The sequence below is a fragment of the Mesoplodon mirus genome, assembly GCF_964341445.2.
Source record: "Mesoplodon mirus genome assembly, chromosome: 9".
Lineage (NCBI taxonomy): Eukaryota > Metazoa > Chordata > Mammalia > Artiodactyla > Ziphiidae > Mesoplodon > Mesoplodon mirus.
In genome coordinates, this window is record NC_138985.1 from 73,724,419 (window position 1) to 73,750,795 (window position 26,377).

The window sequence follows — 26,377 nt, forward strand, 5'->3', positions numbered from 1 at the left end:
ACAGGAAAGATAATACGTGTGTATGAACTATACAAACGAAGACAGCGATTAGTTTTTCTGAAAGGTACAAAAGATCACGGGTTGTTCTGAGCAATACGAGGCTACTTTCACTAGAAAATATTTGGGGACGGCTCCAACGGCCAAGCGACATTCACTGCTAATTAATAGTACGAGACCACACATTTTAACCCTTAATTACTCTTTAACTGATACTCAATAGTTTCACGTGTGTCCATTCAGTTTCTCAACTAGAGTGTGAGCGCCAGGAGGACCGAACCGGGCACCAACAGGCTGAGCCAATACGAGTGTTACCGTGGAGAATCCGCAGTGGAAGCTGCAGCAGCCGACCTGCTGGCTGTGCCAGGCCACCGGAAAGTGACAGCGCGAGGGCAATGTCGGGGCAACCAGGGCCTAATCTCACTTTTCACTCCTAAAGTCAAAGAAGCTGAGGAAACGGGGACGGTGGGGGCACAGACACCTGCCTCAAAGTGTCTCTCCACTTAACTCACAATGCCGCCAGGTCAGTAGCTAGGAGTGGAAGCGTGGACGCGGCCCCTGCCCAGAGCGTAACCCCCCAAGTCTGGCCACTTCGCCTTACGCCAATTTCGTAAGGAGGCGCAGAGGGCAACCCGGAGGCTCCCCCAGCTCCAAAACCTGACGTGAAATTGCGCGGGGCTGCACCGACGGTGGCCATCTTTGATTCGGGCAAAACCACACCCTCGCACCCCACCGGCCACTCCCTCTCAGCGTCCCCAGGGTTTTCACCCACAAACGTAAGGCGTTAACCTTAGAGGGAGTGCTCAAGAAACACGCACAGAGGCCTGACTATCCATGACCCCGGAGGTGCCAAATGCCGCCAATTTTACCATGGCAGCTAAACCCGAGGAGCAAAGGAACGCTGACGCCAATGAAGTCATGCTCGAAAAACGAGCAAGTCGGCGGGGCAGCGATGAAGTAATCTCGCGAGATCGAAGCCAGCCTCCGCTCGGCCCGGAAGCCTCGACTGAGGGGGCAGAGGGGCTGAGGGGCGGAGGGGCGGAGGGGTGGAGGGGCGGAGGAGGGAGCAGGAGTCGGGCGAGAGCCAGTGGAGGAGTCCGCCTGTTGTCGCCTGCGTAAGCGAAGCAGCGACGCCGGGCGGCTACGCCGCGGAATCGGCGTAGGCGGCTTTGGAGAATCCGCGGGCTGCGCTGCGCCCGGGCTGGTCGCGGAGGGGGGAGGGGATGTCGGTCAGTGCGAGATCCGCTGCTGCTGAGGAGAGGATCGTCAACAGCAGCACCATGGGTGAGTCTCAGCTCTGGGCCGTCCCAACTCGGGTCGGCGGCTCGGGACGCGGAGGGGCTCTGCGGCCCCCTGACCTGGCGTGGGGAACGCCCTGAGGCGAGGCGGGGGGCTGCGGCGAAGGGAGGTGGTGTGGGGGCGACGGCGGGCCCGGGGCGCGGCGGCGGCGGCGGGCCCGGGGGGAGGGGAGGCGGCGGCAGTGACAGTTTGAATTGAATGTGAGGAGAGCCGAGGCGGCGGCATTTCCTGTGCCGCGGCGGGCGGGCCTGGGGAGCCGGGAGACGTGAGCCGCGAGACCTGAGCCGCGGCCTCCGCCGCCGCGGCCCGAGCAACCCGAGCGGGGTCGCCTTCGCCGGGCCAGCCGGCTCCACGGCCCTGCTTCCTCTCGTCGGCGGCCGCAGAACCCGCGGTGGAGCTCCTCTCGTGGGGAGTGGGCCTGGCGAGGAGGGTGGGGATGTGTGTGCGCGCCCGGGTGAGGCTGCTGTGTGGGCCGGCCCCGGGAGGGCGGCGGCGGGGAGGGAGGAAGAAGGATGCACCAGGCTGAAGCTGCGGTGGAGGCGGCGGCTGCAGCGGCTCCAGCGAGTGTGTCGCCTCCTGGCTCCCCCTTCCCGCCTCTGGGGCTTCCTTTCCCCAGGCGCGGCCCCGAAGGCCGGTGGATGGCGGGCAAGGCTTGAGCAAGGAGGATAAGGAGCCTGGTTTGGGCTTAATTTTTAAGAAAAAGGGAAAAGAGAACATTGAGGAAGGGCGCCCTCCCGAGGAGCGGAAGGGGTGGGAAGGGTCTCTGGAAAAGGGAGGGAGTTGGAGATACGGACTGGTGATGTTTAAGGAAATTAATTTTTGAAAATAGTTTGGTATTCTCATTTATTCTCTTAAGAAGCCCTTTCATTTCCTTTCCTCCTCCACGTATTGGAAAAAGAACAAGGCCATTTCATTCACATTTTCCACTCCCAAGTTCCATTTCATACTGTGTGTTTAGTAGGAAGTAAGCAATTGAGATTTTTCTAACACATTTCCAGTTGCTAAGTTACATTTTGAGAGTACACTTTTCAAATCTGGGTTTTTATAGTGCAGGGAAAGAACTTGTAAGGTCAGGTGTTTGCTTAGATACCGAGATAATTTATTCTTGTGACTTATATTGTTATAGTTCAACTTTACGATTTCTTTTCGCGTTGTTATTTTGATGAAATGGAAGGATATCTTCCTTGGTGCCCTTGATAATCTAAATGAGCAGATAATCTAGATTCAAAAGCATTTTACTCGTTTTACGTATTTATGTACATGCAGGTGATGAGTATGGTCAGCCCCCCACCCCCCAAGTTTATAAGCAAGTTGAGGAAACTTTAGGCATTAAGTGAACAGGTATGGATGAACTTTATGAAATCCTGATAGACTAAAGGATAGTGCCTTAGCAGGATACAAACAATTAAGAAGCTAGTTAAATGCTGCTTGGATCCCTTATTCCTGCAAATAGCAGGGGAAGGAGCACGGCGTTGGGGGGCGGTCAGGAAACAATCTTTCATCCCACCCAGCTGTTCAGTGGGTGGGGCTAGAGGAGATTGGGTTGACTGGAGCTATGAAGTAACTGGAAGCGACATAGATGGTTTGTATGGTAACGTTGTGTCCTTCTGTGTTGGGACAACATGATGGAGCCAGGTCTTCTCAATACAGTTATTAAAAATATCACATGCACTCTGAGGCTCACAGAATTGAAGTTCATAACTGAGAAATTTATTTTGTGTTTATATCAAGTAGATTTTAATTTACAGAAAGAATATTATAATTATGGAAATCAAGAAATGTTTGGTTTCTGGTTTTGATTTGGAGATAAGGTATTCGATACATTACTACATGAAAGGTAAATTATGTATCGAATACATATCAGTTACCTATAGATTATGTTTCAGAAGTTTGTTATGAAATTGATTCTTTGGATTTATGTATTTTCCCATAGAAATAATCTTAAATAAGTACATGACAGGACTTCTGAGCTGGTGTGAGACAAGGTAGGACCCCTGGCAGACTTTAGAGCAATTGTAGAGAATTTAAAATGACAACACACACACACACACACACACACACACACACACACACACACACACACACACACACACACACACACACACACACACACACACACGAGAAGGAGTTAGATTTCCAGTTCTCAATAATGGGGAGTGGTCAGATGCGTAGACCAGTTGGAGTGAAGGTAGTGGTAGAGCAAGTTGGTTTCAGACTTGTAAATTGATGGTATGCATATTCACTATAGACTTTATTCTGGGATTTGCCAATAGAGCATTGTTATCTAATTAAATTACCAACAGAACATTTTTCACATTTTGAGCTATTAAGCTGTCTTCAGTTTTTGATTAGAGGTTGAACATTTTTATTTTAACTTTAACATTTACGCATTTTACTAAATTTTGAGACAAAACTAACTTTTGTATTTTTCTGTACAAAGTTTGCTTTGGACTGTAAATGACATAAGGTTTATTGTACAATGAAACTGATGTAGAAAAAAATGTGTTTTTGAGGAGTAGAATTTTAAGGTAGCGTGATTATGGGTTAGGCTTGCCAGATGAGAGCATACTGTTAAATGTAGACTGTTGGTCTCTACAGCAGTGTCTTGCAAACTGCAGGCTGAGACCAATTAGTGGGTCTTGAAATCAATTTTGTGGATTTCTTCCAATAGTTTTTAAAAAGTAGGAAAGAAATTAAAAAATAGCAGTACATTTCACTTGGTAAAAATTTGGGGGGGGATAAATTTTGTTTTATAAGTATTGTGTATTGAGCTGGGATATAACATTTCTTTGAAATTAAGAATTGTGATCAAAAAAGTTTGTAAAAACACTTGGGGGATGTGCAGTATGGATGGGTCAGGTCGAACGTCTTTAAACTTAATGGTAGAGGTTGGAGGTCTTAGTGTGAGGAGGGAAGACTAAATGCTGTTAAGTCTATGTGGCTTTTTCTTATTTTTGATTAATTTATTCTATATGTAGCTAGTGTGGTTAGAGAATCTGGGGCCTACTTCTCCTTGAGTAGAGGTCATCTCCCAAAGTCATATAAAAGCAGGGTTGATAGTATTATGTCATTAAATATGTCATTAAATATTATGTCTCTGCTCTTGATCTCGAGGAGAAAAAAAAATTTTTTGTCTTGTCCTTTTGCATCATTGAAGATCAAGAGAACCAAATTTTGAGCAAGAGCCTGGGGAAAAGGGGCCAAGAAGGCAGCTTGGTTTGAGTTCAGTGTTGAAGGCCTTAGGTGAAACACACAAAAGGTCCTTGTGATTCATACCTTGTGCAGTCTAGCTCTGCAGAAGTAGGGATTACACATAGGGGTTTGAATTCAAAGTGTTAATAATAACAGAAATATAGTGTAATGACTAAGAAAAAGTACTTTGGTGTCAGACAGACATGAGGTCAAATCCTGGTTTTGCCACTTACTAGATGTATCAGTCAGGATAGGTTAGGTTAATGCTTCTCAAACTGATGAAAGACCTTTTTTCTTCTTTTTTTAAATTTCCAATTCACTGTTGACTGACACAATTGTAAAATAGAAATTACTGCAAATTTTTTAGTAATGAAGATGTAATTAAAAAGGCAAAAATAAAAGCCCCGATTTTTAAAGATCCAATAGACATAAAATTATTCTGGTATAAAAATTTCCATTTCTATCCTCTCTATTTTTGTACTTCTCTGGTGTAAACCAGTAAACAATCAGACTGGCTCCCTGGTGCACAGACCACACTTTGAATAGCACTGGGTTAGACCATGCTGCAGTAACAAATAGCCCTAAAAGTCTTAGTGGGAGTAGCTTAAAGATGAGGTCTTGCCTGTCATGCTGAAGTTTATGTACTTTATTTTAAGCAAATGTTTTTTAACTTCAGAATTACTTGAAGACTGAGAAGGGTACATAAAGATCCCCTAAGGTTGGGGAGTAAAGCCTGATCCTGCTTACATTATTTTGAAGTTTATCTTAGGTATTCATGTGACATTTATTTTAGGTAATCATGTGACATTTGCATTTTATCTATATTTGTTTGACTTATATACAATATAAAGATGATCCCCACTCCTTCTTCCCCACCAATCTGGAAGTAAAAATTGACTTGCCTGAAGATGTAATATGTTAATTCTGTTGTTTTGTTTACCTCTGGGGCCACAGCCAGGTACTTTTGGTAGCTTCATTTGAGGTGAGGCTCAGGTCACAGTTTCTCAAACTGGGCACTAGTGCAGTTTGGAGTTTTAGAATTCTTTGAGGGGCTGTCTTGTGCATTGTACAATGTTTATCAGCATCCCTGGATGCCAGTAGCACTGGATGCCAGTAGCACTCCCCCTCCCCAGTGGTGACACTGAAAAAAATGTCTGCAGACATTGCCAAATGTTACCTGGGGTGGCCAGATTGAGAACCATTACACTAGGTGATGGAGAACCATTGAAGGATTGTAGCAGATGGAGAAGAAAAGATGGAGAAGAAAAGAAGTCTTTCTTAACCATCTAGTCTATAATTCTTCCTCCTAGAACACCTACCACTTAAAACTTAGTATTTCTCAAACTTGGGAATCAGAATCACCTAGGTAGCTTGTGTGTTTGTGTAAATTTATCATTTAATTCATGAATTTTTGCAAAACATGATCGGTAATTACTGGATATACAACATTATGGTAGGTCAGTATTTTCCAAAATATAACTGATGAACCTCATGCATGGGGGTCATCCAGGACCTCTTGTTAGAAATGCAGATTAACTGGTTCTCACCACAGACCCAGTGATTCATAGCCACTGAGAGGGGCCCAGTAGTCTGCATTTCTAAATGTTTTCCAAATTATTAAGTAACTTTATTGAGGTATAGCTTTCATACAATAAAATGCACAGGTTTTTTTTTGTTTTTTTTTTTCCCGTTGCGGAGCACAGGCTCCGGACGCGCAGGGCCAGCGGCCATGGCTCACGGGCACAGCCGCTCCGCGGCATGTGGGATCCTCCCGGACCGGGGCACGAACCCGTGTCCCCTGCATCGGCAGGCAGACTCCCAACCACTGCGCCACCAGGGAAGCCCCAGGTTTTTTTTTTTTTAATCATGTTTTCTTTAATCTTCAGATACTGTGATTATGTTCTGGCAGAATGATGACAGATAATTACATAAGGTCAGCAAACATGGTAAAATGCATAGATTTTAAGTGTTCAATGAATTTTGACAAATATATACACCTTGTAGCTTTTATTTCAAACAAGACACGGAACATTTATGTCACTCCAGAGTTCCTTGTGTCCCTGTACAGTTATCCTCCTAGTGCTCCAGGTATCTACTGATCTAATTTCTAGTATCTATAGATTAGTTTTTTTTTTTTAAACAGCTTTATTGAGATATAATCCATCTACAGTTGACTCAATTAGATTGGTTTTTCTGGGTGGCTTTTTAAAGTTTTCTCCCCCTAACTTCTTCATTGTGAAAGATTTGAAATGTGAAGAGTGATTTTTGTACATACAAACAACAACCATATATCCCTCCTGCCCCCACCCATGATAGCATCAGATACACATTTCTCTCTCATCTTTTAATTTTTTCTACTTAGTGTATCTTAGATTATTTCATATCAGTACATGAAGAGCATTCTTATTATATAGCTGCATAGGTCCATAATATGGATAGGCTATAATTTATTTAACATGTCCCCTTTTGATAGACATTTATTTCCAATACTTTGCTATTATAAACCTTGACGTGATGAGTAACCTGGGACATTGATCATTTCACATGTGTTAGCATCTCAGAGCTTTTGAACTCGTTGACACAAGACATTATCAGTTAAAGTGGTAGTATTGATGTTAAGTCATTACCAGCTGGGATTTCAAGACTCAAGTTCATTTATTTAACAAATATATATCTTGTGCCTGCTGTATGCTGGATACTGGGGAAACTGAGTAAAATGCTGTGACTTTAGAAACAGAAGTCATTGTAATTGAGAGCTTAGGTTCTGGACTCAGACCTGGATTCACATCTTTAAAGCTTAACTGAACCTTGGACAAATAACAGCTTTTCTCTTTCCTTCTCTGTAAAGTGGGGATCATAAAGTTATGGGAGAATTAAATGAGAAAATACATGTCAAGTTCTTAGCCCGGCATATAACAAACACTCAGATGTTAGCTTAAAAAAAGTTATCAAACTAAATGGCAATTACTTTTCAGCCTCCATTGTAAGTTTCTTAAAGTAAAGGACTGTATTTTGTTCACTTCTGTATTCCCAACCTGACATTTACATAGTAAATCATTTGTGGTATGATTTAAAGGTATGTAGAACGTACAGTGGAAGTACAGAGTGGGATACCTTTTCCAAACTAGAAAAAAGTGAATCTTCAAAGATGGCTAAGAATGATTAGGCAGAGGAAGAGGAAGGATACTTATTCTAGGCTGAGAAATCATGGTAGTGTACGGTATGAGGCTAGAGACATAAGTATAGATCTGGTGTGCTGTGCTGAGGATTTAAAAAAATCTTTATTGAAGGATTTTAAAAGAAGAGTGGTAACTATGAGCATTGTGATAATTCCAGTAGGGATAGATAAAGTACCAAGGTGGGGCTATCCAATGGAGGGTGGTTAACTTAGCAGCCCTAGGACTAAAAGCTAAAGGACAGAATTAGGGCAGTGGCAAAAGGCATGAAGTGTAGGGGATGGTTGTGAGGTTAAGTAGTACGTGAGGAGATGTAGGTAGTGAATAGTGAATCCATAGTATCTGAGCTTTCTGGTTTGAGTGAATGGGTGGTGAGTAGTTATCATTTCTTGAAAGAGGTAATTTAAAACATGAAATCAAGAGGACTGCAGGACAGGTAAGTGAACATGTCTGGTAGAGTCTCAATACTAGGAGAGACATCTAGGATGGAAAATAAGCATTTTAAGGTTTTTGTAAATTTATTCATTTGTGCTTTGAATTTTTATGTTTAGTAATTGAATCTGCGGTATTGAACAAAAGCTGTACTCTAGTTTGGTCAGTAAATTTGCTGGAACTGTTTTTTTAAGACTTGGTATTTTTTGGTTTGGTGAATAGAGTTAAAGGAAATTGAAATAAAGTGATTTGTGTGAAAGTTATGTGTTCTTCACACGTATAAAGAGTTAGACAGACTGAGGTGACCAATTTCTTTCTTTTTTTAAAAAATAAATTTATTTATTTATTTATTTATTTTGGCTGTGTTGGGTCTTCGTTGCTGCATGCAGGCTGTCTCTAGTTGCGGTGAGTGGGGGCTACTCTTTGTTGCGTTGTGTGGGCTTCTCATTGCAGTGGCTTCTCTCGTTGCAGAGCACGGGCTCCAGGCGCGTGGGCTTCAGTAGTTGTGGCTCTCAGGCTCCAGAATGCAGGCTCAGTAGTTGTGGCACACGGGCTTAGTTGTTCTGCAGCGTGTGGAATCTTCCCGGACCAGGCATTGAACCTGTGTCCCCTGCATTGGCAGGCGGATTCTTAACCACCAGGGAAGTCCCGCCGATTTCTTGAGTAGTACTAAAGTGTTTAGTTATTAAAAATTTTTTACTGGTACATTACAAAGCAGCAGCTGTTTCAGACTTTCTTGCTAATGTTTCTTTATATGAGTGACGTTTTGTATCCTTATACAATTGTCCATTCATACTAATCAGAGTTCTTTCTTTCTTGAGGAAGATTTTGGTATATATTGTCAATCAGTTTTAGAGAATACTAGAAATATTTTGAGTGAGATAATTATTTGTATAAGAGGAGGCAAATCTTCATAGCAATTTTATCTTGGTGCTTTCTGTTTATACTATTAAAATAACTAGGGTACCCCCTCATTTGTTACATGTAGCATTCTGGGGTCTGTACAAGGAAGATTTTTTCAGTAACTAGTATACCTTCAAGCATCAACATTTTAAACCATTTTTAATTTTAAAAAGTTTAATAGATATACATAGTTCCTTTTACGATTAACTTAAACAGATAAACCAGGTGGGAAAAAAAGCCATTAAATTATTTCAATCACTGAAGTTTGATTTGTGTTTTCTTTTTTTTTTTTTCTTTTTTTTTTTTTTTTTTGCTGTACGCGGGCCTCTCACTGCCGTGGCCTCTCCCGTTGCGGAGCACAGGCTCCGGACACACAGGCTCCGCGGCCATGGCTCGCGGGCCCAGCCGCTCCGCGGCATGTGGGATCTTCCGGGATCGGGGCACGAACCCGTGTCCCCTGCATCGGCAGGCGGACTCTCAACCACTGCGCCACCAGGGAAGCCCTTGTGTTTTCTTAATTACATTTTTTTAATGATTGTAATTAGTGGTATATTTGTGGTTAGTGGTTCTTAACACTGGTTAGGCATTGGAAACACTTCCAGTGCTTAATACACTTGGAGGCTCATTAATTCACTAGGTATGCGGTGGGGCTCAGAAATATGCATTTTAAGTATTTTAGGTAATTCTGATGAATAGCCAGGGTTGATAACCTCTGACGTGAATTATATATTATGAGGTATATATGTAAAAGTACTCTGTAAACTCTTAAATTTTATACAAAAGCAAGGTATTATTCACTTAATATTCAATAATATTTTTTGGTGTATTCATCTATAGGTTATTTTAAGTATGTATATGGTGTTCCAATGTTGATATCCTAATTATCTAGCCATTTTATTATTTTGAGACATTTAGTAGTTTCAGTATTTTAGAATTATAAAGAGTATTTTATTTTATTTATTTATTTTAAATTTATTTTATTTTATTTATTTTTGGCTGTGTTGCGTCTCTGTTGTGTGCACGGGCTTTCTCTAGTTGCGGTGAGTGGGGGCTACTCTTTGTTGTGGTGCACAGGCTTCTCATTGCGGTGGCTTCTCGTTGTGGCGCACGGGCTCTAGGTGTGTGGGCTTCAGTAGTTGTGTCCCAGGGGCTCTAGCGCGCAGGCTCAGTAGTTGTGGCACACAGGCTTAGTGGCTCTGCGGCATGTGGGATCTTCCCGGACCAGGGATCGAACCTGTGTCCCCTGCATTGGCCGACTGATTCTTAACCACTGTGCCACCAGGGAAGCCCCTATAAATAGTATTTTAGGAAGTATCTTTGGGGCTTTCCTGGTGGCACAGTGGTTAAGAATCCACCTGCCAGTGCAGGAGACATGGGTTCGAGCCCTGGTCTGGGAAGATCCCACATGCCGCGGAGCAACTAGGCCCACACGCCACACTACTGAGCCTGCACCCTAGAGCCTGTGAGCCACAACTACTGAGCCTGAGTGCTACAACTGCTGAAGACCGTGTGCCTAGAGCCTGTGCTCTGCAACAAGAGAAGCCACCACCATGAGAAGCCCGCGCATCACAATGGAGAGTAACCCCCACTCGCTGCAACTAGAGAAAGCCCGTGTGCAGCAACGAAGACTCAACGCAGCCAAAAATAAATAAATTAATTAAATTAATTTATTAAAAAAAAAAAAAAGAAGTATCTTTAAACCTCTTCTGCTTTCCCCAGTTATTTTCCCAGGTCATTTGTTAGTTTAGTATCTTAAATTTGTTTTTAATTTATATTTCTTATATTACTGGAGAGGGATTTTTGTTATGTATAATCCAGTTAGCTTCCCTACTTTCATTAGAATATACTGAACTTGTTAAAGGCACTATCAGGAATATTTGGTTTTGTGTTGTGACTTATAATAGGGGTCTATTAAATAATGCAGTATGAGAGTCGTTTTTATTTTTAAATTATACATAGTTTTTCACATTTTTCTGCTCTCATGGATGTCTTCTGTCCTTGAAGTTTGTAGCTATCCAGTTTGCTGTTACAAATCTTTGTGTTTTAGCTGCTCAGTCTTTATTTCCTGGTTCATTTCTTTTTTAAAAATTAATTAATTAATTAATTTTTGGCTGTGTTGGGTCTTTGTTGCTGCGCATGGGCTTTCTCTAGTTGCGGTAAGTGGGGGCTACTCTTCGTTGCGGTGTGCGGGCTTCTCATTGTGGTAGCTTCTCTTTGTTGTGGAGCATGGGCTGTAGGTGCGGGGGCTTCAGTAGTTGTGGCACATAGGCTCAGTGGTTGTGGCTCACGGGCTCTAGAGCACAGGCTCAGTAGTTGTGGCACACGGGCTTAGTTGCTCCACAGCATGTGGGATTTTCCTGGACCAGGGCTCAAACCCGTGTCCCCTGCATTGGCAGGAGGATTCCTAACCACTGCACCACCAGGGAAGTCCTTGGTTCATTTCTTTACTGAAGTTCTGCTATCTGTTAAGTATTGGGTTAGATTTCCATTTCTAATTCCCAACTATATTCTGTACAATATATTCTGACATGCTGAGTGAAAAGGAAGTTAAGTAGGAATGATTCCTGTTTTATGGATGTATAAAATAATGTGCAAATAGAAAACAACCATGAAAACCAAAATATATATTCATTGTATAATTTGCAAAACCACAGGTGCTCTGAGTACAGCTTGTAGTCTGTTTTCTGATTACTGAGAAGGGCAAATTGAGTAGACATGAGAACTTGGCCTGAAAGGATTAAATTAGTGATCTTAGATAGAACTATAGTCAGTCCTGTCTTGTGTTTTGTATTAGAATATCAAAATTGATCTAATACAGAAAAGTAGGAGTTACTTAACCAGGTGATTAATTCAACTGTGAGCCTAAAAGATAACTAGAATAACTTATCTGGCAAACCAAAAATACTTGTTTGTGTTTGACCATGGTGCTGTGCTGTTAAAAAGTTAATTATATGTAGTTCCTTTTTTTTTAATTTTTTGAAATTTTAGAATAATTGTAGACTTGCTGAAAAGTTGTAGCCCCTATCTTTTTTTCTTTTTTTTTTTTTTTTTGCGGTATGCGGGCCTCTCACTGTTGTGGCCTCTCCCGTTGCGGAGCACAGGCTCCGGATGCGCAGGCCCAGCGGCCATGGCTCACGGGCCCAGCCGCTCCGCGGCATATGGGATCCTCCCAGACCGGGGCACGAACCCGTATCCCCTGCATCGGCAGGCGGACTCTCAACCACTGCGCCACCAGGGAGGCCCGCCCCTATCTTTTTGAAAGTTAAATATTTGGTGAACATGGAGCAAGTGCAGAAGTAATACCAAAAACGTGCATATACAGTGTGTTATTATGAGATAAATGCACCATCAACATTAGTACTAGCCAGGAGCAAGGGAAAAGGGAGAAGTTGTATGCTTGATGGAGACATCTTTTATTTAAAACTGTGTTGAAGGTTTCTGGATAGGGCTGGGAGATGCCGTTGCTTTTTAATTGAAGGATGGGTGTTGTTTGTTTTTTGTTTGTTTATTTATTTATGGCTGTGTTGGGTCTTGGTTGCTGCACATGGGCTTTCTTTAATTGTGGCAAGCGAGGGCTACTCTTCGTTGTGGTGCACGGGCTTCTCATCGCGGTGGCTTGTTGTGGAGCACGGGCTGTAGGCGTGTGGACTTAAGTAGTTGCAGCACGGGGGCTCAGTAGTTGCGGCATAAGGCCCTAAGGCGCTTGGGATTGCGGGCTCTAGAACGCAGGCTCAGTAGTTATGGCGCACAGGCTTAGTTGCTCTGCGGCATGTGGGATCTTCCCGGACCGGGGCACGAACCCGTGTCCCCTGCATTGGCAGGCGGACTCTCAACCACTGCGCCACCAGGGAAGCCTGATAGGTGGATTCTTAACCACTGTGCCACCAGGGAAGTCCCAGGATAGTGTTCTTATTCACTAGTGGATTCCATTTAACAAATTAGAATCTAACTAAGGTGAACAAGACTTTCTTTCCTAATGAGTAGTTTCCTCATTGGTCTTAACTGCTTTCAGGCTCTCTCACTTCATTTAATGAATCTTTGTAAGATTATTATACTAAAACACTACTTTCATAAAATAATTGGCCTATTGTAGATCTTTAAATATCTTTCAGTTATAGTACAGGCTTCTAAGGTTTTTGTTAAAAAAACAAAACAAAACAAACAAACAAAACCAAAACCTTATTTCCTGGGCCCTACCAGCAACATTCTAATTCCCTGCTTCTAGGCTAGGGCCCAGGTATTTGTTTTTATCAAGCTTCCCAGATGCTTCTGATTATAGCCAGGTTTGGAAATCATTTAACTGCAAGATAAAAGCCCAGAGGCCTTAATAATAGCTGTTGTGTATTGCACAACCACTGTAACAACTGTCTTTTTTTTTCTTTTTAAGGGGGGAAATAACATTTTAATTATTTAATTTTTGGCTGCGTTGGGTCTTTGTTGCTGCGCACGGGCTTTCTCTAGTTGCAGCGAGTGGGGGCTACTCTTTGTTGCAGTGTACAGGCTTCTCATTGCAGTGGCTTCTCTTGTTCTGGAGCACAGGCTCTAGGCGCGTGGGCTTCAGTAGTTGTGGCATGTGGGCTCAGTAGTTGTGGCTCATGGGCTTTAGAGGGCAGACTCAGTAGTTGTGGTGCATGAGCTTAGTTGCTCTGCGGCATGTGGGATCCTCCTGGACCAGGGATTGAACCCATGCCCCCTGCTTTGGCCGGTGGATTCCTAACCACTGCGCCACCAGGTAAGTCCCACAGCTGTCGTTTGTTGTGCTTATTGTATCTGAAGTACCAAATATTTCAAGTATTTCTTATATATTTTGTAATAACCTCATAAATGTTATCCCAGTCTAAGGCTCAGAAAGGTTATGTAGCTTATCCACACAGAGCATAGCTTTAAGTTACAGCCGGTGCTAGAATTCAGATTTCTAACTATATATTTATACAGTGGTCCCCCCTTATCTGTGGATACGTTCCAAGATCCGCAGTGGATGCTTGAAACCACAGATAGTACCAAAACCTATATATACTGTTGTTTCCTATACAAACATACCTATGATAAAGTTTAATTTGTAAGTTAGGCATAGTAAGAGATGGTCAACAATAGCTAATAATAAAGGAGAACACTTGTAACAATATACTGTAATAGAAGTTATAAAACTGTGGTGTTTCTCTTAATCAACTTCATCAACTCTGCCAGAAATGTGACAGTGGCTTCTTCATTGGCAGACTCAGCCTCTCCAGTAATTTTTATATTTTTCAGTCCAAATCTATTCTTGAATCTGTGTAACCATCTCATATATGTAGTAAATGGCTTGGTGTCAGTCGTTTTAGGGGATCCCTTGCTTGCTAAGTTTTCATATAGGCTCTATGCTTTGTGGCGCAACATGTTGCCCTCAGTTGGAACACACTTTATGTTGATGCCTGCCACCCACAAATTTAATGCCTCTTCCATCGTAACTAAGCATTTATTATACACTGTGGCTGTAACTTTGCAGTTTGAGGTGCATCGGCAAACTAGCACAAATTTCTTTTTCCTTCTGTATTTCACGGATAGAAGATTCCTTCTTACTATAGATCTTAGCAACCTCAGCATACAGTTTTTTTTTTCCTTATTAAATCAAGACGTTCACCTTTTCACTTAAAGGAAGTACTTTACATCTTCTCTTTGGCATATCTGAATTGCCAGCATCGCAGCTCTCGTGCTTTGGGGCCATTATTAAGTAAAATTATGAAGTAAGGGTTCCTTGAACACAAGCACGGCAATACCACAACAGGCGATCTGCTTAACAGAGAAGGCTACTAAGTAACTAACAGGCAGGATACACTGGACAAAAGGATGAATCACGTCATGGGCTGGATGGAGCAGGAAAGCACCGGAAGGTGTGAGATTTCATCATAGTACTCAGAACTGCACACAATTTAAAACTGAAGAATTACTTATTTCTGGAATTTTCCATTTAATATTTTTGGACTGCAGTTGACAGCTGGTAACGGAAACCTCGGAAAGCAAAACTTGAGATAAAGGGGGACTACTGTACTGCCGCTATGATTCTCTAATATGTTTTTTCATTAAAAACTTAGGAAGTCATTTTAGGGTCTCTGCTTAGCTTTTCCTTCCATTCAGATCAAATTATGTTTTGTATTCTTGCTTTGCTTATGCTGTTATTACCTATCTTGAAGTCGCATTCATCCAATAATGAAGGCCCAGCTCAAAACTACTCATTCGGGAAACTTTACCCAACTGAGTCTTTGATCCTCTCCTTGCCCTGAACTCCTTTAAGACTACTCTCTTAGTAAATAACAGCATTGCCAATGTTTAAAAATGTATTATCAGTTATTTATGCTTAATATTACAAATATTGTTGGGGTAGTGTTGCAGTATTGTGATGGGTGGCATGCTTTTTTGAGCCTTCCACTGATCTTTAGCTTTACTATATATAGTACTGATCTTGAGTAGAATGTTGTTTTTATAATGAAATATGTTAAAGACCTTGGTTATGGAAAAAAGTAGAATTTGCTGTCTTGAGGTATCAGATTACTTTGGTTGCTTCAGTAGCTCAACAAGGCAGGCTTTTCAAATCTTTTGTTGTAGAGTAAATTTATAAACATACAGAAACATTTATCACAGTCTATTAATAATTTCAACAATAATTTACTTTGCAATGCAATTTTTTACAAGTATTTTCTTAGGAACTTTATTAGTCTGCTAGGGCTGCCATAATAGAATACCACAGATGAGGTGGTTTAAACCAGTGGTCCCCAACCATTTTGGCACCAGGGACCGGTTTCGTGGAGTACAATTTTTCTATGGACCGATGGTGGTGGGGGAGGAGTTGGGGATGGTTCAGGTGGTAATGCGAGTGATGGGGAGGGCAGATGAAGCTTTGCTCGCTGGCTGCTCACCTCCTGCTGTGCAGCCCGGTTCCTAACAGGCTGCTGACCACTACTGGTCCACGGCCTGGGGGTTGGGGACCTCTGGCTTAAACAACAGACATTTGTTTTCTCACAGGAAAGTCCAGGATCAAGCTGCCAGCAGGTTTGGTTTCTGGTGAAGGGTCTTCCTGGATTGCATATGGCCACCTTCTCACTGTGTCCTTACATGGCCTTTGTGCACTCATGGAGGGAGAAAGAGATATCTCTAGTGTCTCTTCCTCTTGTAAGATACCAGTCCCATATGATGCACCCCACTCTTATGACCTTCTTTAACCTAAATTACCTCTTAAAGGCCCTATCTCCCAAATATAGTTACATTGGGGGTTAGGGCTTCATCATAAGAATTTTTGGGTTACACAGTTCAGTCCGTAACAGGAATTGAATTTCTGTTTTCCTGTATGGTGTTGTAATGTAGGCTATAGAAAAATTTTTAAAAAACAGGTAATAATGAATACTTTTTCTGCCTACCTACATTTCTTTTTATTAGGCAAGTAATGCTAAGATGAATATCAGTCAAACATTTTGTGAGTCATGGGATTCAATATTCTGACAAGAAATGACTTTTATGTCTTTAAGAAGCTACTTTGAGAGGTATATACTGGAAATAATTTGAATTCTTTGACAAAACTGCTGTGTTGTATACAGAATGCATATATGTTATCAGTGCACAAGATACAGTAGTGACTGATTAAAACGGACTAAAGGTAATCCTTTAAAAATTTTGAGTATGTTCTTGATATTTCTTTTCTTTTTTTAAAAAATAAATTTATTTATTTATGTGTTTATTTGGCTGTGTTGGGTCTTTGCTGCTGCGTGCGGGCTTTTTCTAGTTGTGGCAAGCGGGGGCTACTCTTCATTGAGGTGTACAGGCTTCTCATTGCGGTGGCTTCTCTTGTTGTGGAGCACTGGCTCTAGGCCTGTGGGCTTCGGTAGTTGTGGCTCGCAGCCTCTAGAGCACAGGCTCAGTAGTTGTGGCACGCGGGCTTAGTTGCTCTGCGGCATGTGGGATCTTCCCAGCCCAGGGCTCAAACCCGTGTCCCCTGCATTGGCAGGTGGATTCCTAACCAGTGTGCCACCAGGGAAGCCCTACTTGTTTATTTCTGCTTTTTTAAATGTGGCCTCTAGAAATTTTTAAATTACGTGTATGACTTGTGTTATATTTCTAACAAACAGTGCTGATTTAGTCTGTTAGAAACTCACTGCCCCTGAGATAGTACATTCATCTTTGAATAGCTGTCACTTAATTTTTTTCTTCCTATTTTTAAATTTTTGAATTTTATTTATTTTTTATACAGCAGGTTCTTATTAGTTATCCATTTTATACATATTAGTGTATATATGTCAATCCCAATCTCCCAATTCATCACCCCCCCCACCTGCCACTTTCCCCCCTTGATGTCCATACGTTTGTTCTCTACATCTGTGTCTGTATTTCTGCCCTGCGGACTGGTTCATCTGTACCATTTTTCTGGGTTCCACATATATGCGTTAATATACGATATTTGTTTTTCTCTTTCAGACTTACTTCACTCGGTATGACAGTCTCTTGATCCATGTCTCTGCAAATGATCCAATTTCGTTCTTTTTATGGCTGAGTAATATTCCATTGTATATATGTACCACATCTTCTTTATCCATTCGTCGTTCGACGGGCATTTAGGTTGCTTCTGTGACCTGGCTATTGTAAATAGTGCAGCAATGAACATTGGGGTGCATGTGTCTTTTTGAATTATGGTTTTCTCTGGGTATATGCCCAGTAGTGGGATTGCTGGGTCATAGGGTAATTCTATTTTTAGTTTTTTAAGGAACCTCCATACTGTTCTCCATAGTGGCTGTATCAATTTACATTCCCACCAACAGTGCAAGAGTGTTCCCTTTTCTCCACACCCTGTCCAGCATATGTTGTTTGTAGATTTTCTGTTGATGCCCATTCTAACTGGTATGAGATGATACCTCATTGTAGTTTTGGTTTGCATTTCCTTAATAGTTAGTGATGTTGAGCAGCTTTTCATGTGCTTCTTGGCCATCTGTATGTCTTCTTTGGACAAATGTCTGTTTAGGTCTTGTGCCCAATTTTTGATTGGGTTGTTTGTTTTTTTAATATTGAGCTGCATGAGCTGTTTATATATTTTGGAGATTAATCCTTTGTCCATTGACTCATTTGCAAGTATTTTCTCCCATTCTGAGGGTTGTCTTTTCATCTTGTTTGTAGTTTCCTTGGCTTTGTAAAAGCTTTTAAGTTTCATTAGGTCCCATTTGTTTATTTTTGTTTTTATTTCCATTAGTCTAGCAGGTGGATCAAAAAAGATCTTGCTGTGATTTATGTCAGTGTTCTTCCTATATTTTCCTTTAAGAGTTTTACAGTATCCGGTCTTACATTTAGGTCTCTAGCCCATTTTGAATTTATATTTGTGTATGGTGTTAGGGAGTGTTCTAATTTCATTCTTTTACATGTAGCTGTCCAGTTTTCCCAGGACCACTTATAGAAGAGGCTGTCTTTTCTCCATTGTATATCCTTCCCTCTTTGTCATAGATTAGTTGACCATAGGTGCGTGGGTTTATCTCTGAGTTTTCTATCCTGTTCCATTGATCTATATTTCTGTTTTTGTGCCAGTACCATATTTTGTTGATTACTATAGCCTTGTAGTATAGTCTGAAGTCAGGGAGTCTGATTCCTCCAGCTCAGTTTTTTCCCCTCAAGACTGCTTTGGCTATTCAGAGTCTTTTGTGTCTCCATACAAATTTTAAGGTTGTTTTGTTCTAGTTCTGTAAAAAGTGCCATTGGTAATTTGATAGGGATTGCACTGAATCTGTAGATTGCTTTGGGTAGTATAGTCATTTTCACAATATTGATTCTTCCAATCCAAGAACATGGTATATCTCTCCATCTGTTTGTATCATCTTTAATTTCTTTCATTAGTGTCTTATAGTTTTCTACATACAGGTCTTTTGTCTCCCTAGGTAGGTTTATTCCTAGGTATTTTATTCTTTTTGTTGCAATGGTAAATGGGAGTGTTTCTTAATTTCTCTTTCAGATTTTTCATCATTAGTGTATAGGAATGCAAGAGATTTCTGTGCATTAATTTTGTATCCTGCAACTTTACTAAATTCATTGATCAGCTCTAGTAGTTTTCTGATGGCATCTTTAAGATTCTCTATGTATAGCACCATGTCATCTACAAACAGGGATAGTTTAACTTCTTCTTTTCCAATTTGTATTCCTTTTATGTCTTTTACTTTTCTGGTTGCCGTGGCTAGGACTTCCAAAACTATGTTGAATAATAGTGGCGACAGTGGACATCCTTGTCTCGTTCCTGATCTTAGAGAAAATGCTTTCAGTTTTTCACTATTGAGAATGTGTGGGTTTGTCGTATATGGCCTTTATTATGTTGACATAGGTTCCTCTATGCCCACTTTCTGGAGAGTATTTACCATAAATGGGTGTTGAATTTTGTCAAAAGCTTTTTCTGCATCTATTGAGATGATCGTATGGTTTTTCTTCTTCAGTTTTTTAATGGTGTATCACATTGATTTGCATATTTTGAAGAATCCTTGCATCCCTGGGATAAATCCCCCTTGATCTGGAGTATGATCCTTTTAATGTGTTGCTGGATTCTGTTTGCTAGCATTGTGTTGAGGATTTTTGCATCTATATTCATCAGTGATGTTGGTCTGTAATTTTCTTTTTTTGTAGTATTTTTGTCTGGTTTGGTATCAGGGTGATGGTGGCCTCATAGAATGAGTTTAGGAATGTTCCTTCCTGTGCAATTTTTTGAAAGAGTTTGAGAAGGATGGGTGTTAGCTCTTCTCTAAATGTTTGATAGAATTAACCTGTGAAGCCATCTGGTCCTGGACTTTTGTTTGTTGGAAGATTTTTAATCACAGTTTTGTTTGTTTGTTTGTTTGTTTGTTTTTGCGGTATGCGGGCCTCCTAGTGCTGTGGCCTCTCCCGTTGTGGAGCACAGGCTCTGGACGCGCAGGCCCAGTGGCCATGGCTCACGGGCCCAGCTGCTCCGTGGCATGTGGGACCTTCCCAGACCGGGACACGAACCCGTGTCCCCTTCATCGGCAGGTGGACTCTCAACCACTGTGCCACCAGGGAAGCCCTAATCAGAGTTTTAATTACGTTACTTGTGATTGGTCTGTTCATATTTTCTATTTCTTCCTGGTTCACTCTGGAAGGTTATACCTTTCTAAGAATTTGTCCGCTTCTTTCAGGTTGTCCATTTTATTGGCATAGAGTTTCTTGTAGTAGTCTCTTATCATGCTTTGTATTTCTGCGGTGTCTGTTGTAACTCTTCCTTTTTCATTTCTATTTTTATTGATTTGAGTTCTCTCCCTCTGTTTCTTGATGTGACTGTCTAAAGGTTTATCAGTTTTATCTATCTACTCAAAGAATGAGCTTTGAGTTTTATTGATCTTTGCTATTGTTTTCTTTTGTTTCTATTTCATTTATTTCTGCTCTGATCTTTGTGATTTCTTTCCTTCTACTCACTGTGGGTTTTGTTTGTTCTTTGTCTAGTTCCTTTAGGTGTAAGGTTAGATTGTTAATTTGAGATTTTTCTTGTTTCTTAAGGTAGGCTTGTATTGGTATAAAATTCCCTCTTATAACTGCTTTTGCTGCATCCCATAGGTTTTGGATCGTTGTGTTTTCATTGTCATTTGTCTCTAGGCATTTTTTGATTTCCTCTTTGATTTCTTCAGTGATCTCTTGGTTATTTGGTAGTGTATTGTCTAGCCTCCATGTGTTTGTGTTTTTTACGTTCTTTTTTTCCCCTGTAATTGATTTCTAATCTCTAGTGTTGTGGTTGGAAAAGATACTTGATACAATTTCAATTTTCTTAAATTTACTGAGGCTTGATTTGTGACCCAAGATGTGATCTATCCTGGAGAATGCTCCATGTGCACACTTGAGAAAAAAGTGTAATCTGCTGTTTTGGGATGGAATGTCCTATAAATATCAATTAATTCTATCTGGTCTGTTTTGTCATTTAAAGCTTGTGTTTCCTTAGTAATTTTCTGTCTGTTGATCTGTCCATTGGTGTAAGTGAGGTGTTAAAGTTCCCCACTATTATTGTGTTACTGTCGATTTCCTCTTTTATAGCTGTTAGCAGTTGCCTTATGTATTGAGGTGCTCCTATGGTGGGTGCATATATATTTATAGTTGTTATGTCCTCTTCTTGGATTGATCCTTTGATCATTATGTAATGTCCTTCCTTGTCTCTTGTAACATTCTTTATTTTAAAGTCTATTTTATCTGATATGAGTATTGCTACTCCAGCTTTCTTTTGATTTCCATTTGCATGGAATATCTTTTTCCAGCCCCTCACTTTCAGTCTGTATGTGTCCCTAGGTCTGAAGTGGTTCTCTGGTAGACAGCATATATATGGGTCTTGTTTTTGTATCCATTCAGTGAGCCTGTGTCTTTTGGTTGGAGCACTTAATCCAGTCACGTTTAAGGTAATTATTGATATGTATGTTCCTATTGCCATTTTCTCAATTGTTATGGGTTTGTTTTTGTAGGTCCTTTTCTTCTCTGTGTTTCCCATTTAGAGAAGTTCATTTAGCATTTGTTGTAAAGCTGGTTTGGTGGTGCTGAATTCTCTTAGCTTTTGCTTGTCTGTAAAGCTTTTGATTTCTCCATCAAATCTGAGTGAGATCCTTGCCGGGTAGAATAATCTTGGTTGTATGTTCTTCCCTTTCATCACTTTAAATATATCATGCCATTCTTTTCTGTCTTGTAGAGTTTCTGCTGAGAAATCAGCTGTTAACCTTATGGGAGTTCCCTTGTATGTTATTTGTCATTTTTCCCTTGCTGCTTTCAATAATGTTTCCTTGTCTTTAATTTTTGTCAATTTGATAGCTATGTGTCTTGACATGTTTCTCCTTGGGTTTATCCTGCCTGGAACTCTCTGCACTTCCTAGACTATGTGGCTATTTCCCTTCCCATGTTAGGGAAGTTTTCGACTATAATCTCTTCAGATACTTTCTCTGGTCCTTCCTTTCTTCTCCTTCTGGGACCCCTATAATGTGAATGTTGTTGTGTTTAATGTTGTCCCAGAGGTCTCTTAGGCTGTCTCCGTTTCTTTTCGTTCTTTTTTCTTTATTCTGTTCCGCAGCAGTGAATTCCACCATTCTGTCTTCCAGGTCACTTATCTGTTCTTCTGCCTCAGTTATTCTGCTATTTTTTCCTTCTTGTATATTTTTCATTTCATTTATTGTATTGCTCATCTCTGTTTGTTTGTTCTTTGATTCTTCTAGGTGTTTTTTTCTTTAATTCTTCTAAGTCTTTGTTAAACATTTCTTACATCTTCTCAATCTTTGCCTCCATTCTTTACCGAGGTCCTGGATCATCTTCACTATCATTATTCTGAATTCTTTTTCTGGAAGGTTGCCTATCTCCACTTCATTTAGTTGGTTATTTTTTGGGGTTTTATCTTGTTCCTTCATCTGGTACCTAGCCCTCTGCCTTTTCATTTTTTCTGTTTTTCTGTGACTGTGGTTTTTGTTCCACAGGCTGCAGGATTGTAGTTCTTCTTGCTTTTGCTGTCTGCCCTCTGGTGGATGAGTCTATCTAATAGGCTTGTTCAGGTTTCCTGATGGGAGGGACAGATGGTGGGTAGAGCTGAGTGTTGCTCTTGTGGGCAGAGCTCAGTAAAACTTTAGTCTGCTTGTCTGCTGATGGGTGGGGCTGGGTTCCCTCCCTGTTGGTTGTTTGGCCTGAGGCAACCCAACACTGGAGCCCACCTGGCTCTTTGGTGGGGCTATTGGAGGACTCTGGGAGGGCTCACGCCAAGGAGTACTTCCCAGAACTTCTGCTGCCCATGTCCTTGTCCTCACCGTGAGCCACAGTCGGAGGCCTTCCAACACAGCAGGCAGGTTTGGTTCAGTCTCCTATGGGGTCACTGCTCCTTCCCCTGGGTCCCGATGCGCACACTACTTCATGTGTGCCTTCCAAGAGTGGAGTCTCTCTTTCCCCTAGTCCTGTCGAAGTCCTGCAATCAAATCCCACTAGCCTTCAAAGTCTTGATTCTCTGGGAATTCCTCCTCCTATTGCCAGACCCCCAGCTTGGGAAGCCTGACGTGGGGCTCAGAACCTTCACTCCAGTGGATGAACTTCTGTGGTATAAGTGTTCTCCAATTTGTGAGTCACCCACCCAGCAGTTAACAGGATTTGATTTTATTGTGATTGCACCCCTGCTACCGTCTCGTTGTGGCTTCTCCTTTTTCTTTGGATGTGGGGTATCTTTTTTGGTGAGTTCCAGTGTCTTCCTCTCAATGACTATTCAGCACTTAGTTGTGATTCCGGTGCTCTTGCAAGAGGGAGTGAGCGCACGTCCTTCTACTTTGTCATCTTGAACCCTCTTCCTATGTTTATATGTATCTGTCTTTGATATTTGTATTCAGATGTACTCATTTACTCCTTAAGACCAAAAAGATACCTGATTTCTGTCTTTAATATTATTTAATAGTTTGAAGACAGTTCTCTCTCTCAATCTTTTGTGCCAACTTTTAGTCTTTCCATTTCTTTTAACAAGGAAAATGGTATGTGGCAGGTGGTTATATCCGTCCAATCATTGTTACTCCCCTCTGAACTTTCTTCATTTGGTACATATCCCTGCTGACACCTTGAACTGAAATGAATATCTTGTGATTTTAAATACAGGTTTGAATAAATCTATCTTTTGTGTCCATCTGTGTGCTATATAAATCTGTTAACGAGACCTAAAGTTAAGTTATCTTTTAGGGTAACTTTATTTCCTTACTGACATGTGGAGCATAGTGTCAACTAAGGTGTCTCTACCTTTCCCACTTGTGCTGCTATTGTTTCATCTTGCTTCTTCAACACTTTTTTTTTTTTTAAATTAGAGGAACTTCTTGATTGAGTGGGTGAAATGTGTTCCACCACCTCCTCCTTACTATTTGCAGTCACATTTTGTAGTTCTGCCCTTAACTGAAACTATATCTTTCAGATTCTGGTTTGAGCGTGGAGAAAAGGACAAGGTTTGGATCCACATATTTCCATACGGAATTTCATTTGTGTTCTGACTGTGTCATATAAAGTACTTGTTACTTTTTCAGCTTTTATCATGTGCACACATTTTTTTTTTTTTGTGGTGCGCAGGCCTCTCACTGTTGTGGCCTCTCCCGTTGCGGAGCACAGGCTCCAGACGCTCAGGCTCAGCGGCCATGGCTCACAGGCCCAGCCGCTCCGTGGCATGTGGGATCTTCCCAGACCAGGGCACGAACCCATGTCCCCTTCATCAGCAGGCGGACTCTCAACCACTGCACCACCAGGGAAGCCCTCATGTGCACACTTAAAGTATATCTTACATGTTTTTATCAAATATTTTTATTATTTTTTTAATAAATTTTATTTTATTTATTTTTTAAATTTCTTTTTGGCTGTGTTGGGTCTTTTGCTTTCTCTAGTTGCAGCGAGCAGGGGCTACTCTTTGTTGTGGTGCATGGGCTTCTCATGGCAGTGGCTTCTCTTGTTGTGGAGCACGGGCTCTGGGGCACCGGCTTCAGTAGTTGTGGTTCGCGGGCTCTAGGGCGCAGGCTCTGTAGTGGTGGCGCACGGGCTTAGTTGCTCCGTGGCAGGTGGGATCTTCCCCGACCAGGGCTTGAACCCGTGTGCCCTGCATTGGCAGGTGGATTCTTAACCACTGCGCCACCAGGGAAGCTCTCAAAATATTGTATATTGTTATCTGGGCTTAATTAGGGTTGGATCCTTGTGGTGTATAGTTCTGTTGAAGTTGGTATACAACTAAGCAGCTATTAATCTATCTTATTTTATTTGTACTCCAGCCTTTATTTCTCTGCCTTGTCCATATTCACATCATGATTGAAATCTTGTCAGAATTATCTGTACAGTTTCTTCCTATGCAGTCTAATGAACATGTCAGAAATGGGAAATAAAGAAGATCTGATTTATCAAAAAGAAAACCTGTAATGACTTGTGAATATGACTTCATTTTCTTTCTATGTGATTTTTTTTTCAATGGAATGCTTCAGGTTCCTTAATAATAACTTGGAAAATAGAAAATAGTATAAAAGTGAATTACTTCCAAATCCAGTTAGCAAAATACAACCAATGTTCATATTTGGATGTATTTTCTCTTTGACTTCTTTCTTTGTAAACTTTTAAAAACTTTAATGATGGTGGCATATGATTACATTTCTCTTGGGTAAATACTTAGGCTAAGTTATAGGTAGGTGTACATTTAACTTTTTAAGAAATTGCCAAACCATTTTCCCACATAGATGTTAACATTTATGTTCCCATCAACAGTGTATAAAAATTCTAGTTGGTTCACATATTCACCAACACCTGGGATGGCCACTCTTACTAATTTTAGCCATTCTGTTGGAATTGTAGAGATACCTCATTATGATCATAACTTGCATTTTCCTAACGACTGATGTTGAGGGTCTTATCATGTCCTTATTGCCATCTGTATGTCTTTGGTGGTCTGTTGAAATCTTTGGTCTATTTTTAAGTTGTGCTTGTTGTCTAATTGAGCTGTATATTTTAGATACTAGTCCTTTGTTGAACTATGCAAATAACTTATTTCTTATTATACCTTTATCTACTATCTGTCAATAATTCTTGTCTGTCACAGTTATTACTGTGCTGTTTGCCTTAGTAGTGATTTTCTGTTTCCAATTTTTTTTTTTGGCCACTCCTGTGGCTTGCAGGATCTTAGTTCCCAGATGAGGGATTGAACCCAGGACACGGTAGTGAAAGTGCCAAGTCCTAACCACTGGACTGCCAGGGAATTCCCAATGCTACATTTTTTAATGGGAATTCTTTTGTAAGGAAGAATTGTTCTATCTCATGCATTCATTCATTCAATTATTTATTAATATTAGGACACATGAATATTAATTTTATCATTGCTTTTTGCTCCAATTGTCCTGAATTTGACCATTGGGAGCTCTTTCCCATTAGCTTCTATTCATCTTTCAACATGCCTCATCATTTTTTTTTGGAGCACTTCCTTATTTTCTGGTTCATCTTTTATTTTTCTTCCTTAAGTCCTGGAATTGATCATTTTCCAAGGAGTTCAGGTTCCTTTTATTTCAGAATAGTATTTAGAAGCCAGGGTCTCAGCACTAAAAGTACTCATTACTTCTGGGGTGTCTTTGCTTCTAGGTGTTTTGACCATAGATCTAGGAAGTTATATTTTTGTGTACATTCACACATGTGTATTTCTATACATGTCTATGTGTATGTATAGATAATATATATAATATATATGTTAACATAAATATATATGTTTATGTATATTAAAAATCATGAATTCATACTAATACACCAGTTCTAATCTACTAACACAAGATTCAGTCTAGCCTTTCTCTTTTCTTATTTGTAGCTCCTTTCTCCAACAGTGGAAAACCTGACTCTCATCTACAATTTATTTACTTATTTGTTCAGTTCTGGTATACACA

General features: G+C 40.9%; 1 protein-coding gene across 1 annotated transcript in view; it reads left to right on the forward strand.

Annotated features, from left to right (window-relative positions):
• Positions 1 to 1,220: 1,220 nt before the first annotated feature.
• Positions 1,221 to 26,377, forward strand: part of SEPTIN7 (septin 7) — a gene marked incomplete at its 5' end in the record, with an annotated part of 111,079 nt that continues 85,922 nt past the window's right edge. The window contains one exon of the mRNA XM_082632808.1: positions 1,221 to 1,301. Within this exon, the coding sequence (XP_082488934.1) occupies positions 1,221 to 1,301 (81 nt within the window). The remainder of the gene's footprint in view (positions 1,302 to 26,377) is intronic.